Source organism: Ictidomys tridecemlineatus, chromosome 9, assembly GCF_052094955.1.
Source record: "Ictidomys tridecemlineatus isolate mIctTri1 chromosome 9, mIctTri1.hap1, whole genome shotgun sequence".
Lineage (NCBI taxonomy): Eukaryota > Metazoa > Chordata > Mammalia > Rodentia > Sciuridae > Ictidomys > Ictidomys tridecemlineatus.
The window spans coordinates 2,972,564-2,990,690 of record NC_135485.1 but is presented as its reverse complement, the minus strand read 5'-3'; the positions used below and the strand labels follow the sequence as shown (position 1 = coordinate 2,990,690).

At 55.1% G+C, this 18,127-nt stretch overlaps 1 protein-coding gene across 1 annotated transcript in view; it reads left to right on the top strand.

Moving 5' to 3' along the window:
- Trmt44 (tRNA methyltransferase 44 homolog) overlaps positions 1-17,821 on the top strand; it is a 43,380-nt gene extending 25,559 nt beyond the window's left edge. The window contains exon 11 of the mRNA XM_078020936.1: positions 17,215-17,821. Coding sequence (XP_077877062.1) covers positions 17,215-17,219 — 5 coding nt within the window. The 3' untranslated portion in view covers positions 17,220-17,821. The remainder of the gene's footprint in view (positions 1-17,214) is intronic.
- The last annotated feature ends 306 nt before the right edge of the window (positions 17,822-18,127 follow it).

Sequence of the window (18,127 nt, the reverse complement as noted above, 5' to 3'; positions counted from 1 at the left end):
CAAAGGCATGAGTGCCAAGAGCAGGCTCGTGAGCATCTCAGAGCCTGTCTATTGTGCTCATGCTTGAAGATAGGACATGGGCAGTGCACATGAGCACCCACGCAGGACACCCAGGCCAGGTGGGTGCTGTTGGGGTGAGGCAACAGAAAGAGGGAGACACCCTCTGCCCTCGCGACAAGAGTGGCAGGCCCAGCTTGGTTTCCTTGGCCTGTGACCTAGGGCAGCCTCCTCCCTGGGTCTCTGCTTCACCTGCTAGAGGAGGGCTGGACCTGGCTGGTCCTCATCCAGGGACATCGTTCCCATCCCCAGCTGCAGGGTGGTCTCCCATTTTTACCCCAAATACAGATTGCAGAATCACATCGGTTAAGTCCAGCAGATGCACACTCACTCAGACCAGATGCACACTCACTCAGACCAGATGCACACTCACTCAGACCGCAGTGATCTGGTCAGGAACCCAGGCAGGCTTCTCCTGGGGTGGAGCTGACCGCTGGCTGAGGAGGCTCTCCCCAGGGTCAAGATGTGGCGGTAGAGTTTGAGAGTGGTGAGGAAGATGCAGGGGATCAGCAATGATGAAAAGTGTTGGGATGTCAGTCCAGGTCCTCATCAGGCTCTCAGCGGGAGGGCATCAGTGTCGGCTGGCTGAATGTCTGTTCTGTTGCTCCATTATTTATACCAAATTTTGGGGATTTTGACCCCCTTTCAATCCTTATCAGTTGTCACTGGATTTCCCAGTGACAGCATTTACCCTGGGGTTAAAACATCTGGTCTGGTGGTCCCCACCCTGATCTTTTTGCCTTTCCCACTTATTATGGGAGGACAGCCTGCCAGAGGCTTCACTCTGAATTTGTCAGGGTTGGGAGAAGTGACTTCTTTGTGCCTGAGGGCCATACTGGAGGGCTCTGTTAGGCATGCCTGTGAGACTGCAGGTTTCAATCTGGAGTTTTAAAATGGATTTGCTTAGGCTCACGCCTAAGGCCATCCTCACACATAACCCAGGAGGTAAGTTCTTGCTGTTACCTCTTACAGATGAGAAGTCAGAGCCAGAGAGGTTGAGACACTTGCCCAATACTACACAGTAACTTGCAATGCTGGAGCCAGCAGGCTCCAGGCCTGTCTAGTCCCAAGTTCATACTCCCAGTGAAGACACAGAGAAAGGGCTGTGCTGGTCTGTGGCTCCTTTTGCAAGGGGCCCTGTGCTCCAGTTATGTCCAGGGCCTCCCTGAGACCCGCAGGCTCGGTGTCTCAAAGCTTCTGCTGGTCTGCCCCCATGACACTGCTGGGGCACGCAGACTAGAGGTCCCCACATTCTCAACAGTCTGCTTAGGTCTTGGTCAGCCAAAGTGAAGTGGGAGCACTCTGCTGCTCACGCTGGGCGGCAGGCGAGACCTGTGCCCAGAGCGGCCTGCACCATAGCCAGGCCTGGCTCCATCTCTGTGCCCATTAGACCTAGTTTAGCCTTTGCTTCTGGGCTCAGTTGGACACGGGGGTCCACAAGTGTCCTGGCAGGTCTCTTCACTTCTTTGGCCTGGAGCCAGGCAGAGTCAGCCAAGTGCTGTGTGTGCACTTCCTCTGCCCAACCAGGAAGGAGGTGGCTGGCCCGGCTCGGCCTCCCCCAGCTGGAGGCGTCAGCAGAGCCCACGTGTGCAGGGTTTGGAGCCATTTCTAACACAGAGAAAACAGCCCAAGCGCCTCAGACTCCAGATGGAAAGTGCCGCTTGGTTGGCCAGCCCAGTCAGGCTGTCTTCTGTCCCAGCCCATCCTGGGTCCTGCTCAAGTGAGGGGGCTGCAGGAATCTCTGCAGAACTTCTGGCAACAGGGCCTAGGGGAATGTTCATTAGGCTGGCCTGGGGTGGAGTGTCCCCATTGGAACCCAGCTGGCCATGGGTCAGGGAGTTAGCCTGTGGCTTGGCGGGACTGGGAGGCCTGTGACCATGCCAACTTCTATCCTGGGCCCACAGAGGCCAGCGCACACACACCCTGCCCAGCACGGAGCCCGGTGGAGCCAAGTGGACATGCACTTTCCCAGGGCCAGGCCAGCTCCAGCAGCCAGTGGTGGCCCTCCTCCCACTTTAGCCCAAGCTTCCACAGGCACTCAGAGTGACTGCCTTGCTCTGTGGGAGCCCCGGGCCAGGCTGGGCAGGCAGGGCCTCCATGGAGAAGTGGGCAAAGTGCATGTCTCCTCCACGGACTGCCTGGTTGTGTGGAAACCCAGATCACTGGCAGCACTTTATTTTAGAACTCTGTCCAGAGAACAAGGAAAACCCCAGGAAGAAGGGGTGCGGCAGGAGGCAGCCCCACAGCTCTGGAGCACCTGGGCCTAGAAGCAGCCTGCCTGGGGGTTCTGGGACAGTCCATCATTTCTTCCCCCCTCCTCTTTCTCTTTCTTACCCCCTTCCCCTTCCTTCTCTCCCTTTCTTTCATGCAGAAAGAAACAGGGCTGCGGGGATCGTGGGTGCTCTCCCCAGGACACCCACCCGGAACCTGGAGTCAGGGCTGTCCCTCCTGTTACAGATGGAGTTCAGGCTCCAGGGCTATGGGGCTTGGTGGCTTGGACAGCAGTCTCCTGGGAGCTGGAGAGGCCACCTAGGTCCAGTAAGGGCCCAGACTTGCTTCTGACTGGTGGATTACGACGAGTCCATAGACCTATTATATTGCAAAATATGCTTACGTGTTGTACCTACAAATGTCCTTCCTCAGTCGCTGTGGCACTCGACTCTCAGTAGTTGATTCAACGCCTCATAAACGTGTGTGCACCTTCTAGCTCGCACCTCCTCCTGTCCCTTCTTATATTTCCCGCTGTGTGCTTCATCTTCACCACTGGTCTGTTCACTTGTTCACTCATTTATTTATGTATCCATCCATTCACTCACCCATCAGCCTTCACCCACCCACCCCTATTCAGGCTTCCGCCCATGCACATACTCATTCATCCATCCCCCTCTATCCACCCACCCATCCACCATCCTTCTACCCACCATCCATGCCCTCTCCAAACATCCACCACCCATTCCCCTTTCCAGATTGCCCACTTCATGTTCCAAGTGCTGCACTGAGTATGTAACTCGTGTGTTAATACGTGAGATCATGCACACCAGCACCTGTGGTGTGTGCCTATTAGGAAGGGCTTTGTGATAGGGATCCGCTGCCTAAAGTCAGGGAGCAGCTCAGCAGACTCTGGAAGGCTGATGCCAGGGAGCAGGATGGACACAGGTGGGGGAGTAAGAACCATCCAGAACCCACAAGGACAGCTGAAACCGTCCCAGCTCAGTCCTTGTACCTGCAGGCTTGACAGAAGCCAGGCCCAGTAGGAGGAGCAGGAGGACCCCACCTGGCACTGAGTGGGTCAGCACACAGCACTCCTGGTGGCTGCTGCTCTCTCCTGTCCTCCAATGTCCTCAGTCTCATCAAGGTGACACACCCTGAAGCCAGCACACAACTCCAGACAGACCTCACCTCCCTGGAGCCTCGGACAGAGGCAGTCCTGTGCCATTTCTCCCCCTCAGCTCAGCCCTCTTGAGAGACCCAGCAGAGGGCACCCCATTGGGATGACAAAGGCCTGGAGTGAGACAGTGTCACCCATAGCCTTCCAGGTGCATGAGCTCCTACCCAGCCCTGCCTGGGCCTCAGTCAGAGCGCCCTGGACAGGTACCCAGCATGCATGGTCCTCAGAGCAGGTGGTGACCTCTCCCTGCCGCCCTCCTTGGCCATGCTGGCCCCTCCTCCTAAAGCACCCTCGCCCACCTCCCTCCCAAGGCCCTGCTTCCTGTCAGCCTCTCTAGGCCTCCCATGCCAAGGACCTGGCTCGGGCTTTGGACTTCTAGACTTTGGGTGCAGACCCTGTTTCAGGGAGTTGGACGAGTTGGAGTCTTGTCTTTTTGTAGCTGTCTCCACTGCCACAGAACTTTGCATGCACGGGCCCCCAGCGCCTCATGGGACTTGTTTAACATGACTCTGTGCCTCTGTTTTCCTTCTTGGTGACCCGTAGGTACTCATACCATCAGTTTCCACAGGTGGCCAGGCCCCGCCAGCTATGTTAGGAACTCTTTGGAAGGATTTCAGAAATTTGCTTCTGAAGATTTTTCTTTCCTTTGAAAGAGAATTCAAGAGCCAGGGTTGGAGATGAGGCTGTGATGAGCAATTTCATTCACCAAATGCTGGCAGAGGTGCTCAGCCCAGCCTGATGGGCCCAGCGCAGGGGAGACCCCTTCTCCCCTCCCCCGGGCTCCCAGGGCCCAGCTGCACTCATCCAGGAACCTGCCCAGCCTGCAGCTCCCCGCCCCCCCCCCGCAGTGGGGAGACCCCTTGAGCTGTCTGGGGGACACCCTGGGGGTGGCGCCCAGGTCCTCAAGGTCTGTCTCTGAAGACTGACAGCCTGCTGGGGAAGCTGGACTTGGGAGCCCCCCTTCTGATGCAGTCCACTCCTTAGCATGTGAACAGCGTGACCTGAAGGTCACCTCTCTGAGCCTCAGCTGTCCTGTCCAGAAATACCAAAGGAGTCCTAGGAGTGCTGTGCGCCAGCAGGAGCAGGGCGGTGTCTGTGCGCCAGCATCCCGAAGCCTCTGCCTCAGCTGGCTTCATGGTGCTCATGGAAATGTAAGGGACCAAGAGAGCAGGTGGTCTGACGGAGGAGACCAAGCTGGGGTCTCCCAGGAGGGTCCCACACCTGGTCACTGTAATGCAGTGACATAGTCCAGACAGTGAGGTGTGTGAGCAGGAGAGAGCTGGGAGCGGAACAGTCCAGAGCAGACCTCTGCGCCTGGGCTGCTGATCGGGGAGGCATGTGGCCAGGAAGAAGGACCTTCTAGCCAAGGTCACTGGAGCAGCTGGTGTCCTTAGGGGAAGTGACTCTTGGCCCTGCTTTACTCATATCCCAACTCCACTCTAGATGGACCAGAGACTCAAATATGGAAAGTCAAACCAGGATCCCTTCAGACGACACAGGACACACTGGGTGGCTTGGGGAGGCAGCTACCCTCAGCAGGGCAGAGTCTGATGGGAAGTGTGGAAAGTGGGGAGCTGGACTGCAGTGAAGGGGGAGGTGAGCCGGCGGAGTGCCAGGAGGAGGGGGCAGGCAAACCAAAGAGCAGGAGGAGATCCCGCAGCACATCCCGACTCCGGGGGAGCTTTGGCCTGGTCCTGGGGATCTGTGTTCCACTGGAGCCCTAGGGCAGAGTGACAGTGACAGAGGAGGCCAGCCCCTTCCAGGGCACCCTCTGGTCCCTGCAGCCCATTGCCCAGGAACCCAAGGCAGGCTGTCTGAGGCCGCCCCTCTGGCCAGGGTGTGGCCTGGGCAGTTTGGCACGGGTGCCTCCTTGCACGGGCCTTTAGGCACCCCCCTGGCTTTCCATGCGGCAGCTCAGGCCCGAGGCCACGTCAGCAGCAGGCTGTGGCTGGGAGGTGGCCATTTCTCGGGTTTGCATGAGGTGCAGACTGCCGGCTTGGTGTGGGAGGGGGGGTGGGGACGTTTCCCCTCCTTGAGCCCAGAAGGAAACGTGGACTTCCAGGAACAGTCCTGCCTAGTCGTCTGCTGCTGGGACGTGCCCTCCCCACCGTACCACGAGGCAGCCCGCTGCCCTGCCCTCCCTGGAGCTGGGCAGAGCTTCTCCTGGCCCAGGAGGGAAGATGACCAAGGCAGGACTTGGGGTGTGGGCCTGGGGCTGATGAGTCCCCAGTGTGGGGGACTGGCCATTTAACCATGTGGTGGCCGGGAAGGTCAGGGTGTCCCTGGGCCTCTCTGCTCAGCCCCCTCATGACAGGGTGGACCAGGCTCTCCTGGCGTCCCAGGCTGGCTCCCAGGTGGCTGGGCAGCAGGAGGTGGGCTGCTGAGGGTTCACTTGGTGGCTTGGGATTTTTTCCAACCATGCCGATCTGAGTGGGGGTTGGGACTGCGCCAAGAGTACTGTCATTGCCCCGAGTCCCCTTTCTGTCCCTGTGTCACCCTGCCGAGGCAATGGGCAGCCTGGCTGTCATCCAGGGACTGTCCACACCCTCATGGACAGTAGTGACCATGCCAGAAGCTCATACTCCTGGGCCAAGGCTCTGAGCCCAGGTGGGACCCGGGGACCCTTGAGGAGCTGGGTCATCCTCTCCCAGTTGGGACCCCGTAGCTGCCTCTTTCTAAGGGTGGGGTGCCTGAGAGCCCCACACTCGGGGTGGGAGCAGAGGGCAGTGAGGGACGCTGAAACCCCTTCTTGGAAGCCAGAGCTGACCTTGGCTGGATGCCCGGGTCTGTCTGTGTGGGGAGGAGCGTGGGGTCTGAGTGGGCAGTGCTGGGGTCAGGCTTCCGGAGCACCCAGGACACCCGTGCGCTGCCCTGAGCCTCCTCACTCAGCCACTGAGGGAGGTCTTGGAGCCACCAATGACCTCCTGAGCACCGTCTTCAAAGGCCCCTAAGCAGCTTCTGGCTGGGCATGGGGCTGGGCTCGTGGCCCTGTTTGACCACTGGCTTTGTGAGTGGTCCTGGGTAAGCCCCTTGTCTTGAGGCCTCAGTTTCCCCATCTGTAGAATGATGGGGAGGAGGACTGTTGTCTGAGCCTGCTCGGGGAAGGTACCAGGCTCCTGCTGAGTGGTGGCCCTAGGGACAGACCCAGCACTGGGAATGGACGGGCTGGCTGAGGCCCCAGGAGATAGGTTGAAGGGAAGACAGCAGGTCTGGGCCCGGGGAGGTGGGAGTGGGCACCACATAAGCAACTTCAGGGAAGGACCTTAAAGGGGAATAGATGGTGCCCACTCCTTTTGAGACCTGCCTTTCCTTTTTACCTGGAAAGTAAATGTGTTGGTCAGAGCTCTGGCAGCCAGATTGTGGCTGTGCGTGTGCGTGGGCATCTGCACAACACACATGCACAAAGAAAGGCGCTGGGGTTTCTGCTGACCAGGTAGGAGGGTTACTTCAGCCCCAGAGGACTCCTCCTGCGAGAGCCTGCAGATGTTAGAAGGTGACAGGGTCAGCTGCTTGGCGGGGCCCAGCGTGACTGAGAAGTGCAGGTGGGTGACTGAGGGAGGCTGTGCTCGGCCTCCCTCCCCCTCTGCCTGCCTTCTTTGTCCCTTGGTTCCAGTCATAGGCGGGTGAGAGTGTGGCTGATGAAGACTTTGTCCTGTGGTGATCGACGTGGCAGTATTATGGGGTGGACACTGTCCTTGTGTCATCAAGGCACAGAGGGGGATGGACTGAGTGGGTGGGTTCTCAGCACCGAGCCCCCTGCTCGGACGCCGCTGGGTTTGGCGGTGGGGCAGGTAGGGGTGGCTGTGCTGGGTCTGGTCCCGTCTGGCGTGCTGGTCCAGCTCGGGCTAGAGAGACAGCTGTCCTGTGGCTGCACCTGATGGCCCGGCACTGAGATGAGGCCCAGGACTGGAGGGTCCCTGCTCTCTCCCGCCCCTGTTCCTGTCACACAGGGCCGGCCACAGGAGGACTCCATGAAGCCTGTGGGAGGAGGGTGGGGCTTTGGGCATTCACCTCCCGTCCCACTTAGTGTGGGAGGACCCGAAGGCCTGCCCCCTGTGTGGGGGTGCAGGGGGGCGAGCCCTCCATCCTGGCTGGAGCCTCCACCAGAGGGAGAGCCCTGGGGGGCCACCAGGGCTGACTGCACTGTGGGGGAGTGCTCAGGAGGGGAGTGGCCTCTCAGAGCCACCGCGCCCCAGGCTGCTCTTGTGACAACTACTCTCGCCCATAGGGTGGCCTGCTGAGGTCCCTTCATCCTCCTGGTCTGGGTGGTGGCTAGGGCCAGCAATCGCCCACAGCAGCCTAGGCGGGCAGGTCACAGCCAGCCCCCACCCCAGGGAGCACTCAGAAGAGCAAGGGAGGAGCCGGGCAGGGCGCAAGGCAAGTTCGGCCAGCACTGTGGCCACCTTAGTGGTGGCTGAGTCCCCGCAGCCAGGAGCTGCAGAGGCGATTTCACCACTGTGCAGCAGAGTGAGCCGTCTTTATGGAGAAGGAAGGAAAGTCGGGAACTAGCCCAAGGGCACCAGCCATGAGACAGGGTTTGGCCATGTCTGGCCGGGCCCAGCTGCCCAGCGCATTTCTGTGTTTCTGCTGTGGACAGAGGGGAGCCCAGGGGCCGCAGGAGCGCAGAGGAGGTGCCAGGCCCAGGCCTTCATAGGAGCCGCAAGCCGGGGTGGGGTAGGGACACAGGGGCCTATGGATGAGCTGGGAGTGGCCACGACGGAGCCGCGCGGGAGGCCCACCTTCTCAGGGGCTGGCAGGGCAGACCACAGGTCCCCAAGTCACCAGGAGTCAGTTGCTGGGCCTGCCACAGGCCCCGCAGTGTCGAGCGAGTGGCGCAAGCCCACCAGATGGAGCAAGGGAGAGGCGAGGCCGACCTGTCCAGGTGCAGAACACACCTGACAGAGCCTGTCCCTGTCCTAGTGACCTTCTGTACAGACTCATGCCTGGCCAAGAGGTGGCCGGCTCCCCGCCCCGCCCCGCCTCTCAGCCCAGAGGGTCTTTCTTTCCCTGAACTCATCTGTGCCGGCTGCCCTCCAGCCGTCCTCCAGTTCTTCTCGGCCTCCCCTTGGGGGCCTCCTCAGCACACTGCAAGGCACTGAGGGATGAACAGGAGCTGGCCAGGGGAGGACTGACTGGTGGCCGTCCTGGGCTTCCCGTCCCGTTCCTGTGGAAAGCAGGCGTCCCTACAAGAGCGAGTTCTGAGTGGGCCAGAGACCCAGAGACGTTCAGGACGCACAGGAAGGAGCCTGCGGTCCGGGTTGCAGTGTGACCTTGAGCAGGATACGCAGGTCTCTTGAGCACCTAAGGGAGCCCAGAGCCCACAGGCAGCATGTCTGCCAGGCTACCCGAGATTCCAGGGACCTCCCTCCCTTGACTCCTCCTCCTCCTGCTCTTCCTCCGCCCTCCTCCTCCCCTCCCCTATTTCTCCCCTCCTCCCCTTCCCTCCCTCTTCTCCCCCTTCTCCCCCTCCCCCTCCCTCCTCCTCCTCTTCCTGGCTGAGTCCCTGTCACTGGCCTTCCCTCCCTGGGAGTTCCCTTGCCCACAAGCCCTCGCTGGGCCTTGGGCTTTGGGGAGGAATGGGGCTGCAGGCTGGCTGTGCCCGGGAAACCCGAGCTGAGGGTCCACAGGTCCCTGTGACTCAGCAGTCCACATGGAGGGGTGTCTGTCTGTCACGAGGTCTTTTTACAGGTCCACAAGGAGCACAGAAGGTGGGGTGTTTGGAAGCACTCATACCTGAGAGCTGGGGTATCGCCCAGAACCTCGCCGTGATGGCTCCCTTGTCACAGCTGTGTACACCCTGTCCTTGGGTCAGACTAAGCTGCACCCCAGTGGCAGACAGGTTGGGGATCAGCCTGGGGATTGGCTCTTCCCAAGAAGCCCCTCAAGTGCTGACTAGGTGAGCCTGGGGTCTCCTTGGAGGAGGTGTGGGGTAGTGAGCGCCTGTCTCCATGGAGCCCCCCATGGAGCGGAGATTAGAACCTTCAGCCTCTCCTGGGCACCCAGGGCTCCAGCAGACCAGAGAAGTCTCTGGGCATGGGGGAGGCAGGGGCCTGGAGAAGGAGGCCCCCAGGATTTGCTGTGCAAGAAATATTTCTGGAGAAGTTCAACAGGGCTTTGGAATCTCAAATATTGTGAATTTAAAAGGGATGGAGATGTACATTCCTGAGCCAGAGGGCCAGGGACTCTGCCAGGCGCTCAATCCCCACCAGGCTGTGGCTGCAGGCCCAGGGCAGATGGTAGCAGGCAGGTTTGCCTGGGCCCTGGAATTTGGCACTGGTGGACGGTGAGGAGGGGCGGCAGATCAGGCTGAGCCCCAAGTGAGAACGTTTAGGAGAACATTAGGGATGGGCAAGGCCCTCCCGCTCCCTGCAGAACCACGTGTCTGAACGGGGGTGGGGGGGGTGTCCCCCTGTGTCCCTGCTGTCCGTGGTCTACAGCCAGCCTCTCTGACCCCCAGGTAGCACAGCAGGGTCCCTAGGGAGGTGCTCTGCAGAAATAGCATATCCCCTGGGCTCCGGTCACCTGCCATAGGGCTTCTCCTGTCCAGTGCAAAAGAGAGAGAGAGGGAGAAGAAAGAGGAGAGGAGGGGAGGGGAGGGAGAGGTTGCTTTTTCCCCCAGACCCTTCAAACAGCCCTCCATGGGGCACAGGGCTCAGGGCTCACCTCTGTGTCTGGTTTCCACACAGGGAGTGTCTGAGCCTGAGTGAGGCCACAAGGCCACAGGCTTGTGCTGGGAGGTGCACAGGGGCCTCAGGTCTGGGCGCCTGCACAGCTGGTTGAGGTCCCTGCTGCCTTGGGAACCGGCTCCGGCAGTGACTTGTACAGAGGTCTTGTATTGGGCCACCGTGCCGGCTCCGTACTCGCTCTAGCAGTGTTCCTGGTCTGGATTGTCTAGGGTTTTCTGTACATAAGATCCAGACGTATGATCTACTGTGGTGACAATAGATAATCATGGGTGTACAGGTTTTCCCACGGCTGCTCCCACGGGACCCCTCCTAGTGCTCCCTCTTCAGGTTCCTGCTGACCCCTCCTAGTGCTCCCTCTTCAGGTTCCTGCTGTCCCTCTGTCAGTCCCACCCTCTCTGGAACCCACAGGGCGGGTCTTTAATTTGCAGACTGTATTTTAAAGTCCTGCATTTGCCACGTGGTTCTTTCACTTCTTTGCTGAGCCTCTCTCTCTGTCATTTACGGTGTCCACCGTTTCTTTTTGGATTCTTTTTATACTATAGTTCCTGCTTTAGTGTCTCCTTTGGAAAATTCCAACATTGTGTCAGGCCGGCCCTGAATGGCCGCCGGTTGTCTTTTCCCTGAATCTTTGTGGGCTGGTCCTTTCAGGTCACATCCTGGACATTAAGAATATGGCTGGGACTGGGGCTCAGGGGCAGAGTGCTTGCCTAGCATCTGTGAGGCACTGGTTTGATACTCAGCACCACATATAAATAAATGAACAAAATAAAGGTCCATCAACATCTAAAGAGACTTTGGCGGTGGAGACTGAGTCCGGTGGAAAACGCTGGTGTTTCCATTGGTGTGGGCGGTGACCCGGGAGGTCCAGCTCACACGTTTCCACCAGCCTTCTGTGGGTGGGGTGCTGTCCTCCTGCCTCAGCCTCCCGAGTCCCTGGGATTATAGGCCTGCGTTGCCGCTCCCACCCATTCTGTTTTTACAGTTTTGCGGTGGCATTTGGATTTGTCCCACGAGTACCCCCCAGTGGCTACTCCAGGACCTGAGCAGCGGTGTGCCCCTGGGTTGGGTTGTCAGTGTTTCTGGTATGCTGGTGAGGGCCAAGTCCAGACGTTCAGCTCAGAGGCCAGCCTGGGGGAGCCCAGGTGTGCAGAGACAACTTCTGGGGTCAGGTACCCAGCCCCTCCTCTGTACGAAGCCTCTGGTACTTTCTGGCTCTTGGAGGTTGTCTTCTCAGCTTTGCTTAGAAGGCTGGGCCTGTGTCTACTCTGCTGAGCTGGACATCTCCTGGGGCTCTGCCTTACTCTGGGCCAGGTGGGGGTAGACGGGAAAGTGGGGCTGGAGGGAGCCGGTTGGTCCTGCCCTCCAACGCCCTCCCTGGTGTCACAGGCACCCGTGGGCTCTGTCAGCACTGCTGCCACCTTGGACTGCTACCTGCCTCCTGCTGATCCCCAGGACTAGACGGGAGCCCAGCTCCTGGCACCCATCTCATCCATAGTGCCTTGTCCTTGGTCGCCTTGGCCTTGTCCCCCCAACAGCCTCAGGAGCTGGAAGGTCTCCACCCACAGGCTCAGCGCACTTGATGGCAGCTCTGTCCCCTGAGACAGGCAGGCCTCACTGCAGAATTCTCCTGCACCTGGCCCTTCTCCCCTCTCCTCCTGCCCTCCCTCCTCTCCCTCCCTCCCCTTTCTTCCCTGCCCGCCTCCTGCACCTTCTCCTTCTCCTGGTCCTCCTGTTCCCTTCCTCCTCCCACAGCCCCCACCTTTCCCCTGTCCCATACCTAGTGGCTCTCGTTCGGCCCTGGCCACATCTCATACTCACGAGTGTCCTCTAGGTAGGTGCTGGATCCGGGTCAGTTACAGGACAGAGGCCAGCTGCAGAGGCCCCTCTTCACCCCTGTTCCTGCGATCATGCCAGAAAGACGAGCTTCTAGACAGGATGGGGAAGGGTAAAGGGACACTCTCAGAGAGGAGAGGGACAGCACACCCCTCCGGCACTTGTTTATTGGGGTCCCAGGGAAGTTTCCAGACAGTCCCGCTCAGGTCCACCTCTCGACTCTTTTTTTTTGTGTGTGTGTAACAAAATTCATTATTCACTAAAACCAAAGCACCAATACTCTTTAGAGCACTAAACACCACACATGTAGTAGTCACAACGTCCAGGACTCAAGACACAAAAACTGAAAATATGACACACTCTCAAGGGAAAGACAGCCAAGTGATGTCATTTCCAGGATGGCCCAAGTATGACCTTACCAGAGGAGGATATGAACGCAGCCACTCTTGAACATACTCAGTGACGTAAAGGGAAATGTGCTCATTTATTTTTTTGCACTGGAGATTGAACCAGGGACTCTACCACTGAGCTTCACTCCCAGCCAGTATTATTTATTACTTTGAGACAAAATAAAGGTTGTTGAGACAAAAGGTTTTAAGACAAAGTTAAGTTGCTGAGAGTCTCACTAAGTTTCCCAGGCTGGCCTTGAACTTCTGATCCTCCTGCCTCAGCCTCCTGAGTTGCTGGGATTACAGGTGTGCACCACTAGGCCTGGGGAAATGTGCTTTTGCTAAATAAAAACAAAACAAAACAAAACAAAATAGGAATTTCAGAAGAGAAAGAGAAAAATGGGCATCTTAGAAAAAAAAAAGGAGTCATCTTTTAAAGAAAAAATCACCAGTGATCTTTCTAATAAAATAGAAATGATAAAGGAAATAGTGAGGGTGGAGCTGGATAAATAGAAATCGCTGAATCTAATGAGAGAGAGGGAGAAGACAGTTGATGACGGGGACAGAGAAAGGAAAGAAGCACAGTTGGCCCCGGACACTGGAAGACGATGCCACCTCAGACGACTCCACCAATCTCCAGAAAGTCTTGAAAACACAACAAGAACAAACTTCATTCAGGCAACAAGGACTCGAATGTCTCTGATGCCCCGGGTTCTGGAGGGCAAAGAACCTTTCTGGGTACTGAAAGGAAAAACAAAGAAACCCATTGGCCCCCAATCCTGCACAGGCTGAGTGTGTTAAAGGCACCCCGTACTATTGTGCTGTGCTCCATCCGATTCTTGGAATTGAGAAGGGTTTGTTTGATATACATGGAAGCTCCATTTGGGGGGACATAGATACTCATGATTGTCATGTCTTGTTGATGTGTCATTCCCTTAAGCAGTAGGAAATGCCCCTCTTTATCCCTTCTGACTGATTTTGGTTTGAAGTCTACTTCATCTGATATGAGGATGGAAACAGATGCTTGTTTGCGTGGTGTGTGTGAGTGATAGGTTTTTCCCTACCCTTTCACCTTCAGTCTCTGGATGTCTTTTCCTATACATGCATCTCTTGAAGCACCATATGGTTAGGTCTTTTTTTAAAAATCCAATCTTCCAGTCTATGTCTTTTGATTGATGAGTTAACATTTATTAACATTCATGTTTATTATTGAATTATGGTTTCATTTTTGTTGTTGTGGGTTTTGTGTGTGTGTGTGTGTGTGTGTGTGTGGTTCGCCAGTGCATGCCGGGGATTTAACTCAGGGGCACTCAGCCACATCCCCTGCCCCATTTCATACTTTTTTAGAGACAGGGCCTCACTGAGTTGCTTAGCACCTCGCAGTTGCTGAGGCTGGCTTTGAACTCACGATTCTCCTGTCTCAGCCTCCCTAGCCTCTGGGATCACAGGTGTGCACCACCGCACCCTGCATTTTGTTTTATTTTTTATTTTTAATTTGACTTGGTCACTTCGTTGATTGGCTTTTCCTTTAGTGTAGTTCCTCCCTTTGCTGGTTTTCATGGTTGTTTTTCATTTCCTTCTCATGGAATATTTTGCTGAGGATGTTCTGCAGTGCAGGCTTTCTCATTGTAAATTCTTTTAACTTTTGTTTATCATGGAAGGTTTTTATTTCATCATCAAATTTGTAGCTAAATTTTACTGGATAGAAGATTCTTGGTTGGCATCCATTTTCTTTCAGAGCTGGGGATATGTTGTTGCAGGGTCTCCTAGCTTTGAGGGTCTGGGTTGAAAAATCTGCTGAGATAGGAATTGGTTTCCCCCATATGTAATCTGAAACTTTTCTCTTGTGGCTTTTAAAATTCTATCCTTATTCTGTATGCTAGGCATTTCATTATAATGTGCCTTGGTGTGGATCTGTTGTAATTTTGTACATTTGGGGTCCTATAAGCCTCTTGTGTTTGATTTTCCATGTTTGGAAAATTTTCTAATATTATTTCATTGAAGATATTGTGCATTCCTTTGGTTTATATCTTGGTGCCTTCATCTATCCCAATAATTCTTAGATTTGGTCTTTTTCATGTTATCCCATAATTCTTGGAAGTTCTGTTCATGGTTTCTTATCATTTTCATTGTGTGGCCAACTTTATTTTCAAGATTATATATTTTGTCTTCATTGCCTGAGGTTCTGTCTTCCAAGTGATCTAGTCAGTTGTTGATGCTTTCTATTGAATTTTAAATTTGGTTTGTTGTTTCCTTTATTCCAAAAATAAAGGAAACAATAAACTGGGGTTTTAAATTATTTTTTTAAGAATCTCTCTTTCTTGAAGTAATCTTTTGCTACCTGTATTTGCTCTCTTATCCCTTTATTGGAGTGATTAATTGTTGCCTGTATTTGCTTTCTTATACCATTCTGTGCTTTGAAGAGGATCATTTTAATAATGTACATTGTGAACGCCTTCTCTGACATTTCATCTATGTGCTGTCAATGGATTCTATTATTGTGCCATCTTGGTTTGTTTGGGGCACTTTCTTCCCTTGTTTTTCCATGTTCATGTCTTCCTCTCTAGCAGAGTGGATCTGAGGTATTAGTTTCTACCCTATAATCTTGTAGTGTTCCTTCAGTTTACCAGTACCTTGCCTTTAGGTGGGAGATCAATATTTGCAGCTACCAATGCAAACAATATGCAGCCTTAAACCAAATAACTCCTATTTAGACAATTACAGCTTTGTTGCAATAAACAGAAACGATGTGTTCAATTACTATATACAATATAAATAGTAGGTTTGCATAGGATCTCCAGTTTTTAATGGTGGACAAAGAGAGAGCGGGGATATGGGGATATGGGGTTTATGAAATAAGAGGTGAGAATACAGAGGTATTAGATCATAAGAGGAGTGAAAGAGGAATCAAGAGAAGCAGGCATCAGGGACACCTCTGGTGTAACCAAGCCTGCAGGGACCTTGGTGACGGTCTTCCAGGTCCTGGCTGTTGTCTCTAGATAGAATCAGCCATGTTTTTAGGTATTGGCGACAGCAGTGTCAAACTTGTAGGAATCTTGATGTTAGACTTCCAGGCCCTAATCAGTGTCCTAAGGTGGAAGCTGCTCCAACTAAAGATGGTGGTGGCAGCAGGAGAGGCAACCCAAGATGGTGGCAGAGGTGTCCCAAGATGGGGACAACTGCTTTTAGACATGGGGCTGAGAGGACAGGCCACTCGGTGGTGCTGGGCACCCTATTTGGAGATGCAGCATTGTGGCATGCAGTGCTGAGGCAGGCTGCTCCCTCCAGGCCCTGCCCGTTGTCCCAAGGTGGAGGCTACCATGTGGCAGGGCTATGGAGGTGGCTGCAATGTCCCAAGAGGGAAGCTGGGCAGGAGAGCCACGTGTTGGTAGATGGGGGACTGCAGTGTGGTTGCTCTCCTCCTCCGCGCATGCATGGTTGCCCACCTCTTGACTTTTGACTGACTCAGGATGACATGAGACTTTCAAGTCCCCTATGAACTGACATCTCTAGGTCACCTTGGCCCATGACGGCTGGTTCTAACTGGAACCTGTTCTGACAGATTTTATGGTCAGAAGGAATCATTCTTATCTCCTTGAGTTCTGGCATCTGGTCTGTGAAAAGGGTCACAAAAGTCCCCCCTTCAGGGTACCTTGGGTTCCCTTTTATGGTCGTTATTTCAGGCCTGCATTTCTCCTGCAGGTAACAGGTAGTTTGCTGGGGAATGTGATGTAGCCTGTCCATTTAGGCCGGGCAGGGCTGCAGGTAAACTGCTTCTTGGAAAGGAAAGTATGAGGGGTCCGCACAGTGGCCCAGTTTATAGAGCCACCCCCTTCGCCTCCTGTTCCCACTGCTCACGTCTGTCTCCTATCCCTCTGCTCACCACAGATCTTTAACCATTGCTAGGTGAACATGTTATTTTTGGTAGAGGGGCTGGAGTCTGTCTTAAACATCCCAGAGGAGAAAGGTGAGCTCACTCTGCCCAGCCCACAGCAATGTGGCCCCATCCTCACCAGGCCTACCTGTACCCCATGTCCTTATGTGGTTCTCAGATGGCAGCCCCCACCCAAGCTCCACCTCCTCAGCCCTCAGTGCCCTCAGCAGAGTCCCCACCAGGACCAGGTCCTGGGTCTTCCCATTGTCCCTCCTGGGACCACCATGACCAAGTGCTGAGGCTGGGGCTTAAGTGACAGAGATTCATTCCCTCACACCTTGGAGATCAGAAGTCCAAGGTCAAGGTGTCTTCAGGGCCATGTGCCCCCTGGAGGCTCTGGAGGTCCCCTGCCTTCAGCTTCTGGTGGCCCCAGGCCTCCCTTCCTGCCCCTGTTCCCAGTGCCCCATGTCTGTGTCATCTCTTCTTCCTTTAAAGACGGTGGCCCTGTTGGAGCAGTCCTAATGACCTCCTTCTCACCTCATGCCTCCGCAAAGGCCTTATTTTGACATGGGGCCTCATATACAGGAACAGGGGCAGGGACTTGAGCACATGTTTTGGGGGACATGGTTGAACCTACAATAACATGACACAGTTCTTTCAACCACAGAAGAGGATCCTTCTGGGTTTCCTTCTGGGGGACCTCGTTGATGCTGAGACTGGAGGACCTTCTACTTTGTGCTGAGCCAGGGGCATCCTGGGTCTTCCTGGTGCAAGTCCTCCCAGAGGCTCACGTGGGAGGTCTGATGTGCTTTCATCTCTTGCTGTTATTATTTTAATCCCCCTGGCCCAGGGGAGGAAAGGGGGTTAGCAATTATCCTGGCTTTCCAAGATTGAACCTTAAGTCCTTCCGCAGATGGGAGAAAGACAGGGAAATGTGAGCAGAGTTGCCTCTGACAGGTGACGTGTTCTCTTCTTGATCACCCACAGCCTGACATCCACAGGGAGGAGTCACTCGGTACCAGGCTGTACGGGCTCCTTGCCTGCTTCCCACCCAGGGTCTCTGATGAACAACCACAGTAAGGGCCCTGAAGAGCTGGGCCACCAGGTGCTGCTGGGTACCTGGGAAGGCCAAAAGACAATTCTCACTGTGGACACATGAGCTGACCAGACCAAGCTGCTTCCAGGCCTGGGCAATGGAGGGGACTATGCTCTATTCTCCTCTGTCCCTTTCCACCAGCCAGATGGGACACCTAGAGTGACCCTTTGGCCATACATCAAGATGGCAGGGTCATGGCCTGAGTCCCCAAGTGACTGGGTGACACAGAGACCCCAGCACAGTGACCAGGATCACCAGCATCAAATTATAAGAGTTCCAGGCCCAGGCAAGGCTAACTATGGTGAGCCTCTGTGGTTTGAAGTCTGTTGTAGCAGCTGATAGTATTCTGACAGCCCCTGGCCATTCATTGGAAGAGGAACTTGTGGAGAAAAAAGTGAAATATAAAAAGGAAGAAAAAAGGAGAAAGCTAAGCAGGTTTTGGTTCACCCCTTGTACTCCACCTGGTTCAGAAACGCAGATAAATGTTGGAATAAAGAAGAGTCTTGTTACTGTCATTTGATAAACACAATGTGACAAAATGCACTTGGATACCCTCCCCCCAGATCAAAGTAAGAAATCGACAAAGGAGTCAACAAAACTAGATTTCAGGTCAGTGATAAAATCAATAAGTTCATGTAAGTAAAAGCAATGGGAGAGGAGGCCAAGGTGAAAGGTGAAGGGAGAAGCCCTGAACTGGTGGAGGGCAGGAGGTGGGACAGGCAGGGGCTGGCCACTGAGATGGCCCCAAGGCTGGAAAGATGCAGTGCTAGGCAGCATTCTGACGGAGGAGCCAGGCAATGGCAG